Source organism: Hylaeus anthracinus, unplaced genomic scaffold (assembly GCF_026225885.1).
Source record: "Hylaeus anthracinus isolate JK02 unplaced genomic scaffold, UHH_iyHylAnth1.0_haploid 12001, whole genome shotgun sequence".
NCBI classification, from domain to species: Eukaryota; Metazoa; Arthropoda; class Insecta; order Hymenoptera; family Colletidae; genus Hylaeus; species Hylaeus anthracinus.
The window spans coordinates 5,315,716-5,336,319 of record NW_026534348.1 but is presented as its reverse complement, the minus strand read 5'-3'; the positions used below and the strand labels follow the sequence as shown (position 1 = coordinate 5,336,319).

The 20,604-nt window shown below is 44.5% G+C and overlaps 1 protein-coding gene across 12 annotated transcripts in view; it reads left to right on the top strand.

Moving 5' to 3' along the window:
• The window catches only part of LOC128890801 (serine/threonine-protein kinase MARK2-like), an 80,578-nt gene that overhangs the window by 37,014 nt on the left and 22,960 nt on the right, over nucleotides 1-20,604 (top strand). For 2 of the 12 annotated variants that reach the window (XM_054149672.1, XM_054149673.1), the window contains exons 1-9: nucleotides 227-854; nucleotides 8,308-9,134; nucleotides 9,830-10,052; nucleotides 17,069-17,284; nucleotides 17,608-17,986; nucleotides 18,234-18,469; nucleotides 18,561-18,672; nucleotides 20,011-20,123; nucleotides 20,192-20,399. In XM_054149672.1, coding sequence (XP_054005647.1) covers nucleotides 8,479-9,134; nucleotides 9,830-10,052; nucleotides 17,069-17,284; nucleotides 17,608-17,986; nucleotides 18,234-18,469; nucleotides 18,561-18,672; nucleotides 20,011-20,123; nucleotides 20,192-20,399 — 2,143 coding nt within the window. In that variant the 5' untranslated portion in view covers nucleotides 227-854; nucleotides 8,308-8,478. Of the gene's footprint in view, nucleotides 1-226; nucleotides 855-8,307; nucleotides 9,135-9,829; nucleotides 10,053-17,068; nucleotides 17,285-17,607; nucleotides 17,987-18,233; nucleotides 18,470-18,560; nucleotides 18,673-20,010; nucleotides 20,124-20,191; nucleotides 20,400-20,604 lie in introns of those variants that run through there. The other 10 variants (XM_054149663.1, XM_054149666.1, XM_054149662.1 and 7 more) reach the window with 10 other exon arrangements.

The window sequence follows — 20,604 nt, the reverse complement described above, 5'->3', positions numbered from 1 at the left end:
TTCTCCAAAAACCACGTCCCCACCATCACCATACGTACCCTCGTTTCATCGTAAATAAATTTGTACGCCAATCGAGTATCGTTTTCCCGTGATAGAATAGAAACAGCGGGGGGTGCCCGAGGGAGGTGGCACGGGCCTGCTATCGGCACTTGCACTTTGAGCTCGCGCCACGATAGGCGCTGGGGTGGGGGCGAAGGCGAGACCGCGGTTAGTCGCTCGGAGGCCCGTGAGTCACGAACATGGCTTTCGTTCGTAGTTGATCGCGGTTGATCGCAGTCGGGTGGCACCGGTCTCTCGAGCGGATTTCCCCCCGAAAAAAGCGTCGTTCGACACGGCCCTGGCACGCTGCGACGCGGCGCTCACCGTCGACCGGATGCGATCTCGGCGAGATCGGACCGCGCAGACGGCACGACGCAGGAATCGTTTCAGTGGCGGAGCGCGCGTGCTCGCACGCGAACCAGTTCCTCGTGCTAGAACTAGCGTGAAACGCGACACCCTGTCGAACGATACCCGCCGTACTCTTTCCCTCGTTAGTCACGCGTTTTACGTCGGTGTAACGCGCGTTCGAAACAGTGTTACAACAGTGAAGTGCGAGTGCTTCGGGATTGGACCGACGGGAAACGAACGACGTCGCCACCGTCGGCACGCTGCGCCAGTGGTTCTTAACCTACACCTCGTTGTTTCGCGGTGTGTCTTGGAGCAGTATGATTCTCGGCGCAACCCTTGTCGAAGGCATACAGTATATGCAAGTGTTAGGGTGTCCTAGTGCGTTTTGGAAGCTTCGTTTGTCGAAGGAATCGGTGCTTGGTTAAGATTCGCTGTAACGTTTGTGACACTGATGTTTGGGACCACAGGTATTTATACTATATCTAGATCGCTAACGAAGCGTCGGTATATGGCGTCTGTACATCAAAAATATTTACTACGGTAACATAATTATAGTGTTAATGTATGTAGTCGAATGGCAAGGGTTGATAAACCTTACGCTTCGGAAATGTTCGAAAGAGGAAACGAGATAAACGTGTAGGCAAATTTCAGGTTTATTCAAAGTCTAGTCTCGCGGTTATCTATATTATACAGGTACACGTGACTTGACCATTTAAATCTTACGATCTTAAAATCTTAGCGATCTAGGTATACTATAGATATCTATGGTTGAGACCTTCCTTGGTAACGCACTCCACAATAATTAGTATAAGGTTAGGTGACGAAATGACTAGGTAGGAACAAGCTAAAATTTTAAAGAAAATATTCGTCGAGTTAATAACGTTGCTCTTCGGAATGTCAACTATGTATGTCAACATTACTCACTCGTAGGTGGCGTCCAATGACAATTGACTCATAGCGGTCAACGTGCTTAGCTTTAGGAAAACGATGGCGAATCAATTGCCATACCAATTTTGACACTCGAAACATTCTATAAGAAATCTTCATATCCATGCGAACTACGACGTAGTAATTGCCATGGATAAAGACATTTACATTCTATATAATAATTAATGCAGGAAATTGGAACGCCACGACAGGTGGTGCTCGAGACTCGTAATCACGACACTCGATTAGTTCTTGATTTGCCGTTGGCTGCGTTAAGAATTGAGGGCGTGGATTAATGAATCAACTAAACTATTTTACTTTGAACTTACAATCTAAATATATTATATTTTACATATATATATATTGGATTGTCCAGAAAGTTCGTGTCAATTTTTAAGAAAAATTCAAAGGTATATTTGAATTTTTATATATATATATATATATATATATATATATATATATATATATATATTTATTGAATTATGTAAGTACCATTTTGTTCCACAATTTGTCCACCTTTTAAGGGATGTCCGCATGTTATTTGTTTTCAACCATCTCGATATATTCAGACTAAAAATCGGCATGGACTTTCCAGACAACCCAATAGAAAAAGATAACGAACGAACGACTCGATGTTCATTTCAGCACCGGCCAATCTCACCATACACACTGCGTGCGCACCATCGCAACACTTGCATACATACATATATATATATATATATATTATAGAAATTACATACATTTCAACAGGCTGGAATATTCCCAATTTTTTTAAAATCGAATTTTTAATATTACAAGGAGTAAAAAGTCCCTTCAGCTCTCGTAACCTATGTTCGTGGGATTGTGTTGCCGGTTTTACGCCACGGTGGTTAAGAATCACCGTGTTGCGTGAACCCTTTGTCTATCTGATCGGATGCGCTTCGGATGCCGTGTGAAATCGACGCCATTGTACGAGTTCTTTTTTTCTTTTTTATAAAGAGCAAGGACTTGTTACATTTTACAAACATTCGAATACTTCAGTTGTTTAAATACTAGGTGTTGTTCAACATACAATCGTAATCGTAGGTCGTGTGTAATTATGTAATGGTGGTTGTACTCTTAATTGTGGTAGAGTAACAACAGGTTATTACTCGCTTATTTTTTCACCTTCGTACACGTTTCTAACAAACTTAGAAAAATTATCCTTGCAACAAGCGTACGGAAATTGATCAGCTGCAATTACCACCTCAAATACAAAATCGTAATAGTGCTGCAATTGTATTTCGTAATTACTATTTAAATGACTTGTCAACAGCGGTTAGCGATAACAAAACCAGACTTGTAATTAACCAAGCATATGTAATTGGTAATCAACGATTACATTTACATTTCGCCCGACAGTGGCTTACATGGATCTAGATAATTGATCATCTGAGATCTATAGAATATTCGAATATGGAGTATATAGTCGGAATTGGGCGTAGAAATAAAACCTGCGGAACTATATTCGGCAAATGAAAAAAAAAAAAATTGAATTCTTACAAAAATTTCACCGTCCCTTCAAATAAAAATTCTACTTGGAATTTGTCAGTTGTTACTTTCCATTCAAGTGAGATTCTGTCCAATACCGATTATTCAACGATTCCGGTAGTCGCCAAGCCCTAAGTTCCGTAGCTCGTCGGAAAAGCGGACTCGCGCGCATACGCCTCGCGCAGAGGTTGAAAAATGGTCGGTTGCGCGGGTATCCTTGGACGTTTCGCTTATCCGAGGAAGAAGAGATAAGGCGCGCGGCGATCGGGGAATCGAAGGACGGTGACGCTTGGTTAAAGAGAATCGGTGTGTCGTTCCGACTTCGCTGTTTGACGAAAGAAAGATCGCGGTGGGGACGGGCCGATGCGACGGAATAAAACGGTCGGGAAGGAAAACACGAGTTAACGGTTTATGTAAGCTACGCGTAATTCCACGGTTACGACTCCAGCCGAGAATGGCGCACGGCTAATTAGTACGCTTCGTGGCCGTAGTCATTGTGTAGGTTAATTCAATTCCGCGGAACTGTTGACTGTTTGCTCGAATAAATCCGCGAGATCGTTCCGCAAACAGAAAAACTTGGCAACGCCGTTCCGGAACCTCGACACCAAGTCTAGATCTTAGTTGTCCAGATAACAGACCAAAAATTTCAGACCATTTCATAACGGCATCGATCTAGAAATATCATCCTGATTAGCGAGCCAAACAAACATTCTCGTCAGACGATTTACTACGCAGAAACTCGTTTCCCCGAGCTTGTATTATTAAATTGTTATATTCAGCAACGAGAGATAGAACGTGTAGGGAGGTAACAGAGTCGACGGCCGCGATAATATCGGCAGCAAGGTAAATTAGTTATTCGCAATCGTCCCGATACGATCGATTATCGCAAATTGATATCTGGAGGAATACGTTAAGGTCGTACACTCTCTCAGCAGTCTACCGTCACCGTATCAATTAGAAATTACACGCGCGGGACCGCCTTGGATCGAACGATCAGCGATTAAATCGTCGATTTCGTTTGGGGCGAGATTGAAGGGGAGTACCCAGCGAACGTGTAATGGCTTTGACTCGCTTCTCGAGGCATGAGAGAGGTTTGCTAGGAATTTTGATTATTTAGGGAGGATTCGTAATTAACGTTTCGACGGTTCGCTGTCCCTTGCGAGCAATTTCAGGTTAGGCTACACCGTCAATCTATAGGCTTGATTTTTGTTTGAAAGATATTGCTGCTTTTCAATTAGCTCGAGAAGATCGAAAGTTGAACGTGCTTTAGTTTCCACGAGAAATGAAATGCTAAATATCGGCCAGTTTACGATGACTCCAAACTAGGCAGCTCTCTTAATGGAGTAATAAAAATGAACGATGGTTTATGGAGCACCGGGATCCTAGTGTACGTATCAAGGGTGAGCGTAATTACAAATTCAGCGAGGAAACTCGAATCGAACCGTGCATCCGACGGGGCTATTATTCTTCAGCAGTCTAAAAAGACTAACGCGGAGTATTTAATCGAAACGACTAGCTTACCACGTTTCACGTTCTATTCCAATTCGCGCCCAGGTACGAATCTCAAACACAGAACGAAAGATAAACAATTGTACCGAAGTAGTAATTCCAATTGCTTTCGACCGATGAGGTGCAACGTTAGTCCAGCGGAGTAAATAAAACTAAATTACGAACCTTTTCGTAAAAATAAAATGTACACAGACAAATATAATTGAGGTCATTAAATTAAACTGGAGATAATTAGAAAGATAAGGGAGCAACTATCGAAGCCATTATATTTGTTCGATGACGATAACATTTACAATCTTTAGAAGTAGCTGCGATTAAATGGCTGTATAGAATAGTTTATTATTCGTCGTTAGCCATTGTATGAATATTGTTCCTTTGGAACGTTTCGAGAAGTTCCAGCGACCTTCCGCTTTCGTTGCTCCTTTGGATGAAACGTCTGCAGCCACGGTTTAATTGTCGCGTCTCCGTTAATCGGTCTCTCGCTCGAATGGCTTTCGCGCGCTATTTGTCCCAGACCATCTTCACGGAAAGACGCTAAGTGTCGCTCGATTAGTCTCACGCGAGCTAAAAGAATTGCTAGAATCGTCGCACGATCCCCTCAAAGTGGAGAAACCGCGACGAATGCGCCCCAAGTTCCACCCTTGAAGTGAATCCCGAAAGAAGATGAAAAAATAAAAATAAAAAATAAGTTTGCTGCACATTTATAGCTCTTCGTAGCCCAGTTTATCGGAGCAAACACGTGTTATAAAGTATAGAGGCCGGTGAAATTATAAATTCACGTAAAAGCTTCGAAGCAAAGACAGATAGAATTTTAATACAATAATAGGTGATTAATGAAAACTCTTCATGGCGATTTATTCGCAGCGCTTATTCGATTAAACAGTTCTCCAGATAAGCTTTTATTAGTTCAACGTGAGACATACTACGGTTATATAAACCCGATTGTAATTTTTATTGGTTGAGTAATTTACCAAGTTTATCTTTCACTCACTTGTTGGTCGCACGAACGAGTTAAATACAGCAATTGCTGCACAAAATTAACTGTGTTTAATTTATTCGTGTAACAAATAAACATTAGGTTCTTTCGTACACCTGCCACGCGAATTATAAGCTATCCACAAGCTGTTGTACATTTTTGTTTGTATCTTTTGTTCTCCTCTAATCTAGAAATTTCTTATCTAAACGCGAATTCTGCCCACCTCTGTTTTCTCGCGACGTTTCTGTTCTCTCTCCGATTCCTCGACAGAACGCAAGCACTTGTACGTACATGCCCCGATAACGACGTATCTTATCCTATCAACGATTACGGCGCGGTCGTAAAGATTGTTTTTTCGTCAGTACAGAAACAAATTTTCAAAGCTGATACAGCTTTACGTGGAACGATCGATTTCCAGGGAACAATAAATTCCCATCGGTTCGTCGCGGCTTTATTTTACTTCGACGTCCGCGAGCACGTGGCCAAACTATTTATTCGCAATGTACGCTATGGAAACTCGTTGTAATTGCAAGACAAGCCTTAGGTAATTTCATAAAAGAAAAGTTATTCCGGTTGTGATTTTCATTCAAGCTTTCATTTGTTCAAAGAAAAATTTCATTTTGTAATTCACGTTGTAATTTCGATCCGCGTGGAATTCTTATCTAAACGAGAACGTTGCCCATCTCTGGACGATTCGAAGTCGTCGTCCGCGTATTGGCGCCGAAAGTCTCCTCTTCGTAATCCTGGCCAAGCTCCAACAAACTGACGCGTGTTTTGCGGGAAGTTTCGAAGCGATGCATGTCTAATTTTGCTCGACTCGCGTGCAAAAATGGATCATCGAAACCAATGGTCGTGTATCATACAATGGATCATCGAAACCAAATATCATTCGACAATATTAGGCGCAGAAATTGATTCTGGAAATTTCTAAAGTAAACTTACCATTCGTTCGTATCGCACAGCATTTAATCTTTTCTCGATCGCGCTTTCTAAAATAACAAAGTCTTGAAACTAATCCGAGGGTTTCGTTACTACGAGATACTTCGACGTAACAGAATGGCTACAATAAATAAAGGCGCAGAATCAATTTCGACACCTGATATCGACAACTAAAATTTTGTTTAATCATCCTCGATGATGTTCCAACACAGACCAACAATTGTTTCTACTTCTCCCCATTCGCTTTCCAACAAATAAAATTTCGAAAATCGCCAATTTTTCTGTTATTTTTATGGAAGTGTTTGTTCACTTCTGCGCGGAAAATTGAGAGGAAAAATTTACTCCAAGGCCGAATTAAGATTTCCGCGGTCGCTAGAGCACGGAGTTAGGCAGGCGCTATCGCTTATCAGCATCTACCGCTGATAACGAGCCGACGAAGTCGAGTTGGCCGGTCGAGCGCTTATCGCCGCGGGGGAAATGGACCTAGTTCTTCGTGGTCGTTCGCGAGCAACCTTTCGCTACTCGTTTTTGTCTTCGTCCACGTTGGCGCGGCTTTTCCTTCGTCGAAGTCCACATCGATCGTGGTCTCCCCGGTTCCACGTGCCCGGAATCCTCTTTATTCGCTGGACGAGGAGGCGAGATGGACGAAATTTTATTTGACCAGTAGACCACGAATAAAACCACCGTATGACGATTTATTCGCGACGTTTATTCGATCGCACAATTGCGTTGTGTAGCATTTCATCTCCGTAAACTCGAGTTTTGATATCAGCTCACCAAGTGAGGGAACAATGGGCGACGTATAAATCCAATATGGCGGTTCATACACGACGTGCATTCGATCGAACTGTTCAATCGTCGCGTCTGCTTCGATCAGTAAAATATCGTATTCTCTAAAAGTAGTTCATCTATTATTCCATTATTCGAAACTTTTATCTAGATAAGAATCTTGCCCGTCTCTTCGGTTAACGTGACGCATTGCTGTAAGAAAAGTGTAAAAGAAACATTTATTGTTCGGTTATCGATCAACGTGATAGTGTCATGGTGGAGGAAATCAACCTGTGTTTATTAACCTGCACAGTATTTTTTCATCGATCAAAATTCGTTACGATACTTTCAAATACACGTCCACGTTTTTCGAAGGGTGGTTGAAGGAAAAATGATGCAATTTTCCTTTAAATTATTTTTCTATTTCTGATTTTCCTTGCAAGGCATTTTTTATTCAATTCACAGGTATAGTTTTCAACCACCTTTCAGGAACACCCAGTAGATAGACGGACAAGATCCATTCGGATGAAAGCACGCATGCGTGCACGCGTCTTTATCGTTCGACTCGACGTATGCGGTCGCATCGCGATATCGTTTCATGGTTTCTGTTTTTTTCATTGGACACTGGGTATCCGTGAGAACTCGTCGACAAGCACACTTTTCCGGATGTAGAAAACCACTCGTTTTAATAGTTTCCGAACCAAGTAGGACAGACTCGTTCTTATTTATACATTTTACCACAAATAACTCAAACATAACAGGATCTCTGTAACGATCTATACATCAATTTATTTACTTACTTTGAACAAGCAAAAATCACAAGTCTTCTTATAAAAATCAAATGTTCATAAATGTATATAATCGAGGTCATCGAATTAATCCAAAGATAGTTAGAAGAATAACCGAGCCACTATTATTCGATAAAGATTGCAATCTTCACAAGTGTTCAGTCTCGCGTGTAAAACAAATAGGCTCCTAAAAATACTCCCCAACACACATAAAATCGCTTCAAGAGCTTGAATCGTAAATCGTTCCCAGAGAAAAACGCTTCCTTACTCCCATCAAGTTGTGTTTCCGTCGCTGCTTTCTGCTTATCCAAAATTTCTATGTGATTGTTTGCCAACGAACGAAAGTGAGTGTACCGCCGAAACAGGATCGCACTCTTGCCTTGGGGTGTCTCGTTCCCGGGTGTCGGGGTTAAATGTGAACCGTGCCGAGAGTGATAACCGAGAAGATCGTCGGTTGAGTGCGACGAGCGTATCCTTATCGAGGACGCATGTTTTCTCCGACAGAAACCGAGCCAGCCCCGACGACCTAGACCGATGAATCCATGTTGAGGAGTCGCCTGCTGCCCAGAGAACGTTTTACCAAAAATCGACGACGTGGTTGATCATTGTCGAAGCATAAAGAGTCCTCTTTCGCGCGGCGAAAGCGTGTGCACGACGGGAAAGTGTCTCTCGGTCATGGAGGATCGGGAGAGTCCGTTCTCTCGGAGCCAGCCGAGCAGAGGCTCGATTCGATCGCAATTCGGTCGAAAGAGCTTCGCGACGGAGGGCCAGCGCCAGGTTACGCCTCGACAGACCAAAGAAGCGAGTCCTAGATCGACGACAAGGTTCAAGCCGGCTCAGACCGCGCTGGAGAACCTGAAGCAGTGGGAGTTGGTGGAAGGCGATCGTGGCCTACGCGTGGTGGAGAAAAAAGGCTCCGTCAGTCCCCGATCCAGCATCGTGGAACAGTCCTCGAGTCCCAAAAGCCTAGGACCGCCCACGACGGCCAAGAAGACGGCGCCAGCGAACTTCCGCATCGACCCCAGCCTACAGGAGAAGCTGAAGGCGTTCAAGGACTCGAAGATCATCCAGCCGATCGCGATGGATCCCGGAGACACCGGCGTCCCGGTCAGCCTCGATCTGATACTGAACCAACAGAAAGCCTCCGCCGTCGAGAGCACGGACATGCTTCAAAGATTGGAGCTCCAGGTCAAGGCCATCGAAATGGGCACGCTCGCGGCCAGAACCACGCGCCCGCTGGAAGCCAGCTCGGATTTCGAGCCGGAAGTCCAGCTCCGATACAGAGAGCACGAGGATCTGCTTCGTAACGTGACGGACGACGAGGCCGAGGGGTAACATTTTCCTCTGATCATATCGATGCCATTACGCGTGCCTTCGATCCTTCTACCCTATTACTTCCATATTGTTCTCGGATTTTTTCAATTTTTCCCGATGTAGATGGACCTTGGAAACGTCGAAGATGAGTCCTAGAGATTGCTTGCTTCTTATTATAAATACAGTAGGATAGTATATACATATATAGGGAAAGGTAGCCTATTCCTGGTTGGTATCCGAATACATAAAATACATAAAATAATTAGACTTGATAGAGCAGATTTGAAATTAAAGCGAAAATTAGTAGCTTACAATGAATACAAAAAATATAGAGTTCAGAAAGAAAAATACTCCTGAAAAGTATCTTGATTATATGTGCATCAAGGTACCACCAAGGAGTCTTAGCGATTAAATTCAGTTAGCATCGATAGCCAAAAGAGACCACACTAAAAGTAAGCAATCTAACGATTCTATCCCTTTGAAACAAAAATTCTTATGCCACTTTTTATTCGACAATGCATCTCTCTGTCTATACGAAAGTCCCCAACCAACTCTTGTAATATTCTCTAAAAATCGCGTGCTAGCTTAGCATTTGCCTCCCCCGCGCCTCGACCTCTGCGTTCGTCTATGAGAAGTCCCATAGAGTCCCCCTTTCGTTTATAAAAACAAAACAAAGTACGAGAAAGTGACCAGGATGAATTGAAACGAAAAGGTCCTCCCCGTTGCAACGAGGAGAGGCGACGAGGAACTCGACCGGAAACACGGGGATCACGACGAAGAAGCCCGCGAAGAAACTGTCGAGGACCGCCTCGGACACGAGGCGAGGTCAGGTACTGCACAACAGAGTGCAGCAGCTGCACGAGCTCGGCCGACACCTAAACAATGCCAGGGGGACGTCGAAGGTTGGGCACAAGGCTGGTCAGAAAGAGAAGGAGGTAGATATTTGCATAAACGATGACCACTAAACCGAGGTAAACCCTTTCTGGGTTCTTTTTTTTCCAAAATCAATAGGAAAGTGTCGAGCTTAAGACAAGAGTGGATGGAGCATTAATTTTCTAATTGTTTCGATAAGATTAATGTTAGGAACGATCTTCGTCGAATAATCTTATTCGTGGGCATAGAACATTTCGGAAGAGTTAATTTAGTTAATACAGAAGTTTATTAACAAGACAGGACATTCAAATTTCTTAAAAGCGAAGTCTTTGGGGAAACAGTTCCAAGAGAAATAATGCACGATTTGTAGTTCAGAGTAGGGAGAGGGGGTTAAATTTACACCGGTAAATTAGGGATTTTTTTTCACGACCGCATAGTAAAAATACGCATCGTTCCTGTTGAATATATCCCACGAATAATATCAGTCAGTCTTAATATTAGATTTGAGTAACAATTCCGCGAATAACGTATTATTAGAGGATACGAATACAGGCAGCAATCGACGCTGAGTGGTTAGACTTGTAGGAACCGTAAGGGCAAGTATGGTAGAGAGTAGAGAATCCTTCAGGCATAATTTTCCCAAGTGTTTAGTGGGAGGGGGGGGGGCCTTAGAGAGTGACCTTAGCTCCTAATTGCTGGATGAGTAAGACGTTGATTGTGGACTTTAAAATAGAAAGCAAGAATGGTGATGAGTAATGCGCTACGGGAAATTAACCGCTAGAGCTAGGTTTCACTTGAGCAAATTCGGCGATGACGAAAGGAAAGTCCATGTGTTTACCTTTGAAGAATCGCGAGAAACAAATATCGAAATAGACAATATTCGATATTTAATTCCAAGAAATGAAGACTAATCGTAAGACTAATACCAAGACTCTCGTTGGACCTGTATACATAATACTCGACAAGTATGTAGTACTAGTTTCGAGCACATTATTAGCTCTCATTCGAAACTGAATGCACTTGGATGCATTTGATTGTTAAATGCGCTTTAGAGTATTTAAACGCGTTATGATCCACTTTGAACGAAATTCAAGCTCGAGCGCGGTTCGAATGTTTTTCATTTCAAGAATCAGCCGATCACAAAGCAGATTTTAGTCTGGCCGAACGAGATTGGGAATCGTTGCTCTAATGCAATCCGAGTGCAACGTTAACTCGTATCTGTGCGCCCAGGTCACGTACGGAGCGCAGTCTACGGCTCATCCGTTGGAGCTAAAATAATGCGGATGGCTTCCCTGCCCGTTCGACTGTGCGAATGCGTGCCACCTAACGATCGTGAGACCCGTCAAAGCCGATTAACCGCCTACGAGTGTGCTATACCTCGCATCTCTCCCCTCGGACTGTACGCATATCCCTCTTTTTTTTCATGCGGCCAGATTGCACGCGATGCAAGGCGAAATATTATTCGAGACACCTGTCGCTAAAGAGATTCTTCGACGTCCAACATTCACCGTCCACCTAAATTTTTAGAACGGGGGGAAGTTAGATGTGCGAGGATCCCGAAAAGTGAAATACAAGGGACCTCGGTCACGAGGAATTTTTTTTTTTACCGTTTGCAATGCAAAACGGACTTTTTGTAAATTTATTCCGATAGGGCAAACCCTCTTTGCGAACATAAAAAAAAAATAGCACCTCAATAGGATGGATGATTTAGGGAATAAAAATACATACGCGTCGATCCGTTTTTTCTCAACTTAGCAGAGATGAATGAATTTAGTAACCTGTAGTGTCGAAGAAAATTGAAAACTAGCAAAGCGATGACTTAAACCCTCCCTTATTTTACGTGGAGTATCTGTAAACGAGGGTAGGAGGCTTTTGGTATCCCCCGAACTCTTGTTATCCGCGATTCCGTAGACAATGCGCGAGTGCCTCTCGTTCGTACGGTTAGGTTAGGCGTCGGCGCTTTTCAGGGGCCACGGTTTCGTTTCGACGTCGTTTGAACGAAAAGAACACAGGCGGTGCTGCGTCAGGGCTTGGAAAGGTGGCGACGGCATAAAGCAGATTTTATATTCACCCTACCGCCGTCTCTCGCCCCCGCTGTACTTTGGTCGTCGCGCTCTCGTGTTTATCTCTTTTCTCGTTGAATATGGAGTTGCATAAATCACAGTCTAGCAAAATATCCAAAGATAGCTCCGACGTATGCCGCGGGTTAGTCGAACGACTGTCGTAAATTTAAGTTTGTCTGCTAGTTAATAAAATTCCCAACCCTTTCGCGTCGTTATTTTCGGTCCAAAGCCACGCTCAACTGGTTGAAAGAACTTCCTCGTGTCTCCCGCAGTTTCCAAGATAGCATTAGAGGGTGGAATTTCGGAGGGTAGTTTCACCCCTTAAACTTGAGTCATCGCCGCCGAACAAAATACATCCCTCGGGTATGACCGTCCTACAGATCTGAAAAGTTTCACAGGAGTCGTGGGGAGATTCTCTCCCTCTAAAAAATAAAAAAATAAAAAAAAAAATGTTTTCAAACTCTAACTAAAAGATTTCTATCGAAACCATCTACCCCGCGTTTAACTGCTATCGCCGCTGATAAAATAAAATATAAAGCTCGATGGAGCGTTCGTTTTCCTCTCGATTCGTGGACGATCAGCTGACCGGGTGAAAACTCGGTTTCGATCGCGGTAGGGGTTAGTTCTCTCGCACCGAGACTCAGAGGGGGTGGGTCGAAGAAAGTCGCGATGGCGGGTGGCACTCGGCTCTACTCGCGATGCGCCTGCGTCCGACGTCGTCGTCGTCGTCGTCGGGTGGACTCGTGGCTAGAGCAGGGAGGGTTCGGGGAACGCTCGGGTTTCAAGGGTGGTTCGTTTCCACGCTTTCCAGCAGCAGCAGGGGGTGGTGGGACCCGCGTATTGATTCTCCTTTCGCATCCCCTCGGCTGTGAACTCCTCCTCTGGGTGACTCGCGACTCGCTCGACTCGTCGAGGACAACGGTGGAAAGGTAGTCGCGACACACGGTCGTCGTCGGACGACCGCGACGACGACCAATCTCCACGGGCGTGCTCCATCGCATCGAATCACCCGGATCTATCGCGATACGTCTACGACACCGCGGCTTCCTCCACCGAGACTCGTTTCTGGACTCGACCGACGACGAGGATGCGACTCGCTCGGCCCTCGGTCAACCTAACCCACAGACGACGACCGCAAGTGATCGGTGACGTCAGATGCACCTGCGGCACGCCTCCGAAGAAACCTCGATTTCAATCGTCCATCGATTTCTTCGAGCCACTCGAACTCTCCTCCAGCCAACGAGGAAATCCCAACGCTCAGGAGTAACTGTGAAATTAGCAAGTTCGATCGTTCAACGCTTTGAACTGTGAATCGCGAGTTCAAGAGATCTTGGTGTGCGACACTCATCGACGCTTGTCCTCGTGAATCGCGAACCTGAGAGATCTTCTTCAACCCTCACAAGGCTCCGTGAATTTGTCCAAGTCTTCGACGCTGAGAACTCTCCATGAACAGTGGATGACACAAAGTATCCTTGTCACGGTGAATTATCAAAGCCCTGTCTGTAGAACCTTAAATTTGGGAAACCTCCTCGTGAATTTGAATAGTTTATATTTTGTACTTCTTGCGAATCTATCAAGGAGGATTCAGTGCGTGCCGCGCCTGCCGGGTCGCGTCGACCGTTCAGGATCGTTGCGTTGTGTGACGTTGACGGTGAATCGCAAGCTGTCGCGATGCTGGCCTCCCCAAACGCTGGTGGAAGTCGCGAGTGACACGGTAGACGGTGCTGTTGCTACCTGTGGGTTGGGACAGTGGTTGGTGGTGCGCGTAGCGAGTTGCTCTTGGAAAACGAATCGGAAGGCTCTAGACAGGGCGTTGGATGTTGTGATACCGTGGTCGAGGGCACTTCAGCTGCTCCGAGTACTGGGCTTGCTTTGGAACAGAGGCATTCGTGGCGATGGATCGAGTTCCTTGCACTCTGGACTCTAGGAGTCTCGAAATTCATCGAGAAAGAACAAGAGGAGAACTTTGAGAAACATTTGGAAGCTAGATAAAGTATTGGATGTTGCTCTTCCCGAAAGGCATGTTGTACTTTCGTTGGTTCAGGTAGAAAGTTTGCTTTGAGTGTAACAAAGTTCTTTGAATTCTGCTCTCGGAGGCTCAGAACCAGTGACGAGGCAGCAAAAGATACCTGGGGGAACTGCATAGATGTTTGAGTTGCGAGGGTTACTCTAGACGAGGGTTCTACTGCCCTTGGGTGGATTGCCGTCCCCAGGTTTTGCTCCTCAGGCCCCTTCCTGAAGAAACCGAGGGAAGAACCTCCTTGGGAAGCACTTTGGACCTGGAGAGGCCGTTCCATTTTGCCCGAGTGATAGCCAAGGGCACTTTGCCTGGAACAGCGACTACTGAAATCCTTTGATTCCTTTTTCCGGAACCTCAGGACTCGTCACCAAGAAACAAAGACAAGAAGCCCCGCTTGAAATCTAGAAGATTTTACTTGCTTTGGTAAAGATAATTTCACTGTGGGTGTTGTTGATGTGCGTGGACCTAGCGAAAGGGAGAAGCCTCGTACCTAAAAGGAAACTCCCTGAAGATCCTCCGCCAATAAACGAAGAAGCTAGAAAAGCCAGCTTTCACTAGGCTGACATTGCAGAAGATACTTTGACCGCGAAGAGAAGCCCTCTTCCTAAACGGAAGCTGCCTCGGCTGCACGCAGTGACCCATAGCGTCCTCGAGTTCCGTTTCCGAGCAGGATCAATTACGAAGAAGCTTTCTGGGAACTTATACTGCCTTTGAAACGCCGATCGTGCATGGCGAACGATAATCCTCAGGTTCCGTTCTCGGCGTCCAAGGACCCGCCACGAAGAGACAAAGGGAAGCTCTCCGGAGGGGGATTTCCCTCGCAATGGTAGCAGTCGTAGGGCTGCACCGCATCCTCTTATCTTGCCACTTTCGCTCGCAGTCAACGTCGCCGCCTCGTCGTCTGAGGGAACCATTCCGGCTCGAACAATAATTATTCGCGAGTCGACGATCGAAACCTCGATAGAACCTCCGTGTACCTGATCAAACCGACCCCTAACGAAGGACCAAAATTCATTTCCCCCGCTATCGATCGGTGATTGTAAATACCTGTAGCGTCGACTGGACATGCCATCGAGGCCCGGCGAAGCTTCCAGCGCGGCACACGAACGAAAATGGCCACGATGGACGAAACAGAAACGGGAGATCTCCTTTTCGGATCGTCGTAGTCTCGAGACACCTGTTTCTGGGTAGTAAGAAGTAGTGGCGCTGTTTTTGGAGAAACGGTGATATACGTGTGTCGACGTCGATTCACCGTTCCCGATTTCGACGCCGATTTTTTTTTTTCTTTTTTTCTTGTCTCTCGGGACATCGGGAAAGGATCGATCGTGCCAATCAGTCAAGCTGGCGGCCTCGAAAGTTGCTGCGGCCACCTCTTGCAAGATGGTCACTCGTGGCCACGCGCGGGTAATTTACGAATTAAACACGCGTGTGTTTATTTTTTTATGTAGTGGGCGTATCGAAGATTCGGTGGGGAATCGATAGTAGCGTTCTTGGGAGTAACATAAGGTTATGTGCAAAATGGAGAAGATATAATAGTGCCAGTAGTACAGAGTATTTGGGAAAACAGCTGTTCGAGTCCTATGTAGTTTGTTGATTAATCATTTCGTACTAAAAGCTAATGCTAAAGCTCAGAGTCGTGCATTACATTGTACAGCCGGCTTGGAGAGGTTGAAATAAGTAATTGTTCGTCACAAATCTTAGGATATCTGACACCTTCAGAGTCTAATCTTTTCGTCTCCCAACTTGGACTTAGTGATTCACCCAGAAATGAACAAAATTATCCTCTAGATACGAATCTCGAATATCATACGAAAGGTATCTTTCTAATTCTTGTTAAATAAACGTTATAGTTTTCTTGAAAATCGTGGTAGGTTTAGCGTCGAACCAACAGAATTTTGTATCGTTCCGAAATGTCCGGTTTCGATAGAAATTTGAATATTTCACGAAGCAGATAAATAAAAATGGAAGAGAGACGAATAAATTGCAACGCGTTGGTTCGATCGATCGTCGGTTGTTCGAGTAAAATTTTCCTCGCATCTGGCGGTCGAGTCAACGACCGTCTACGAATATGAATTATGCTAACCTTTCCAAGACGATTTCCGTCGAATATCACCGCGAGGAGATTCCGCTGTGCTCGGTCTGTCGCGATTAAAGAGCGCCGTCGCACTCCGTTCAAAACAATCTGTATCTGGTACAGCTTTAACAAGGTTTAATTAATTCCATTGACGATCCGTCTGTCTGTCCCTGGAAATGTCAAGTGCGATCGCGCGGTGCATGAATAAATTGAACGACGCGTGGTCGTAAAATTTCGCAATTCTAAGCAACCGATCGATCGATCGATCGATCGATTGGATATACGCAGAATCGAGCGCGATCGAGCTGATGATCAGCAATCGGTTGCGCTGGACAGTGATTACGCTACAGAGATGGGCGAAATTCGAACATCGTATTTTATTATTAATTTCAAGCACTTTTGTTTCGTTTTAAAATTCACTCAGAGATAAACATATGCAAATGATATAGACTTGGACGCGTAGACAACAAGTACCACGACCTTGCGTTCGCGTTCATTTATTTTAAACGTTTCGACTGTTAAACTGTGGTCATCTTTAACATACATAATATATATTATAACGATATAATAGAAAAATACAAATTCAAGGGCTTATCTGTAAGATAAAGAACGTTGATACTCGCTTAATAAAATTCCAATAGAATGCATCAGAAGGAAAACAAGTTTCCGTTGCCGTCGTTGAATAGAAATTGTAATTCTAATTGTAGAATGAAATTGTGCTTGGTATTTGAATGGTTAATGAGTTGCGTAAGTGGCTGTTCAACAAGCGTCGCGGGTGAGTCACATAGCACGGTACTACGTTTTTAGTCGTCTGTTGTTCGAATAAATGTTTGCCCATCTCTGGTAGGCGATAATGGGATCGATCGCGAAACGTCCATTGTTGATTCCATGTCATTAAGAGTTCGTTTCTATTTATTGCAGACAGGGGATGGCGTGGGAGTGTCGAGTAGCGGTGGTCGGCTCTCCTCGAGGAGTCGGACATCGGAGGAGCCTCACATCGGCAAGTACAAATTACTCAAAACGATCGGCAAGGGCAACTTCGCCAAGGTAAAACTTGCCAAGCATGTGCCCACCGGGAAGGAAGTGGCTATCAAAATTATCGACAAGACTCAACTGAATCAAAATAGCCTTCAAAAGGTACGCAAAAGCAAATGGTGTTCCTTTCAAATAGAACCACGGTAATCCTCGAAACAAGTAACACGAAAATAATATTCGCTCATTTCCTTGGGTTGTCTACTCTTATTTTCAAGCCGTACATTGTGACAAAAATAATATAAAAATGTTTAAATACTAATATAATAATCAATATCATATACGCAACATTAAAGTCTGAAAGGATTAACAAGGTCGTCTCGAATAAAAATAAAAGGACATTCGCGTGGATCTATTGAAATGGAACAACCCTTAGAAATCCAAGCGTAGGAAAGGTCCGTTGCTAAATATACGGTTTCACGTTACAGTTGTTCCGGGAAGTGAGGATAATGAAGATGCTCGACCATCCGAACATAGTGAAGCTTTTCCAAGTGATCGAGACTGAAAAGACACTGTACCTGGTAATGGAGTACGCAAGTGGCGGCGAGGTGTTCGACTACCTGGTCCTGCACGGTCGTATGAAGGAGAAGGAAGCCCGCGCGAAATTCAGGCAGATCGTGTCTGCCGTGCAATACTGCCATCAAAAGAAGATCATCCACAGGGACTTGAAGGCGGAGAACCTGCTCCTCGATAGCGAGATGAACATCAAGATCGCCGACTTCGGTTTCAGCAACGAGTTCACGCCAGGCAGCAAGCTGGACACCTTCTGCGGATCGCCGCCCTACGCGGCGCCCGAACTCTTTCAGGGTATCGTAATTTAATTGCTCGTTCTATCTTAGATTCTTTGTAGTATCGCGACTGTGCAAAGCAATCGATTCGAAAGTAGAATATGGATGAGAAGATGGTATGTGGATGATTGGACACGTGTATGTCGACCGCTGTTTTGCTTCGTATCTCAGGAGTAGTCTATTAGAAAGCCATGAAACTTGATATTGTTTTTTTCTACGTATAAATGCTACTAAATTTTTGACCGTAATTATTGATGCACCGACAGGTAAAAAGTACGACGGACCCGAGGTAGACGTCTGGTCGTTGGGGGTAATATTGTATACTTTAGTGTCCGGCTCACTGCCTTTCGACGGTTCGACGTTAAGGGAATTGAGGGAGAGGGTGTTGAGGGGAAAATACCGAATTCCGTTTTACATGTCCACCGATTGCGAGAACCTCTTGAAGAAGTTTTTGGTGCTCAACCCGACGAAACGGGCCTCATTAGAGGTACGTGGAGACAAGGTTCGCACGTGTTCTTGAACATGTATGTCCTTGTACGCCGGCACTCCCTACGGCCACTGTTTCAACGTTTGTTCTCTCCGTGTTTCTCTAGACTATAATGAAAGACAAATGGATGAACATGGGATACGACGACGACGAACTAAAACCGTACTTAGAACCCGAGCCTGATTATAAAGACCACAAGAGGATAGGTGAGTCTGCCAGTATGTACATAACACTTACTACTTATTGTTTTTAAATATAATATATATGTAGCATCGTTTACGATCACCTCGGTGCGCGCCGTGATGTGGCGATTAAAATAGCAATTTGCGAGATGTCGCGTCGCGATGCAATTAAAACGATGCCCGTTTAGATGATGTATGCGTTCACGAACGCGTATATTGACCGTATTAGTTAACTGCTAACTCGGAGGTGGTCGTAATCAAACCAATTCTCCAGTTCCGAGAATTAGAGTTGCGATGACGTAGACACTGCATAGATGCATGGATACCTCTTACTTCGTAGCAAGGACAATGGTAGAAGATAGCCAATTTTGGACCTTGCCGACAACATGAGATTTTTACAGAACAAGTATTCTACGGGTTCTCAGTAGTCTGAAAAACATAATTATTTACCTGTCGCAGTCGACGTGACTCACCTACTAATGGATTTTATAGCGAACGGTGAATAATTATTCTTTTCAGATTCCTTAAAATCTATAGATACGTGAATGAGAAATGGCATTTTAGTTAATCTTGACCAAGCTCCTTATTATAAAAAAAATAGAATCAAAGAAAAAATGAAAATTACCGTAAGATATTATCGAAGGTGTATGTTTATCGTTGTTTAGCTGTTGTGTAGTACTTGTTTTATTTACATTGGTTTATCTCTCTATAGAGTAACGACGTATGTAGTTATATTATTCGAGAGGAAAAAAGCACGCGTGTGTAATTAAGTTGAACGTAAACGTGTTTCCTGTGCTTCCATTTTTTCTCGTTGACCCCTTACGGTCCTGTGTCGCGCGAAGCCTCTTTGTTTAGTTGTCGCGTATATTTCCAAGTATAATTATTACAGAATAATTAGCGCAAATAATAGAGCTTGGTTAAGATCGACAAATTCATTGAAAAGGTCATAGACGGTGTGCCGTACATGGTAGTTTCCCAACCTCCTGTCGTAGATGTGTGTTCTGTAAAAATTGTACGTGAACAGCGCAGTCCAAAACTCTTTGTTTCCATCACTGTCCTTTGATAAATGGTTCGATACGAAGAAGAACAACGATTTCCTCTCGCGGATTTCTAGTGCATACTATGGTAAAATCGTAGTCTGTGAAAGGTGTCTACGAAAGCATTTTTCCTGCACAGCGACCACCGAGCTTCTTCTCGAAATCTTTGTTTGCCTGCCTCGCGATGCATCAACGATCGCGCGACGATAGATAGAGAAACGTTAACACGGTATGAAAACGGTATTACCGGGCGTTGCTCGTTGTTGAATTTTAATAGTGTCATTCTGGCTGGTACTCTTAGTGGTTGTGACTATGCCGCTACGCCTGTTTGTTTTAGAGGCCCTGGCTAGTATGGGGTACACGAGAAGCGATATAGAAGATTCCTTAGAACAAGCCAAGTACGATGACGTGTTTGCCACGTACTTACTACTAGGAAGAAAGACCACCGATGTAAGTAAAAGGGGTTAAGCTTATTAGAGAAATCATCTAGCTGTGACTTAAAACAATTCGTTTCGTAGCCTGAGTCGGACGGTTCGCGGTCAGGCAGTTCATTGTCATTGCGCAACATTCCGCCGCAAGCTGGTTCAGGTGGAGGTGGAGGAGGAGGAAGCGGAGGAGGCACGGGTGGCGCCGTGCAGAGTCCATCGCACAGAGGTGTTCACAGAAGTATTTCCGCTAGCAATCCAAAACCCAATAGGCGGGTTTCCTCTGTTATCGATTCGTTTCGTAAGTTCCCAACGTTATTCTCCATCCAAGCTATCGTTCAAACTTACGTTTTCGAGCTTAGCAAATCTGGATTGAACGTTGTCGTACGTGAGTTGACGTGAAAGTGTGAACGAAAGAAAGAAGCAGACATTTAGGTAAGGGATGTACAAGGAAATCTATTCGATGGGGCGAATCGAAAGCCCGACGGCTGAGATTCCGGAATGGA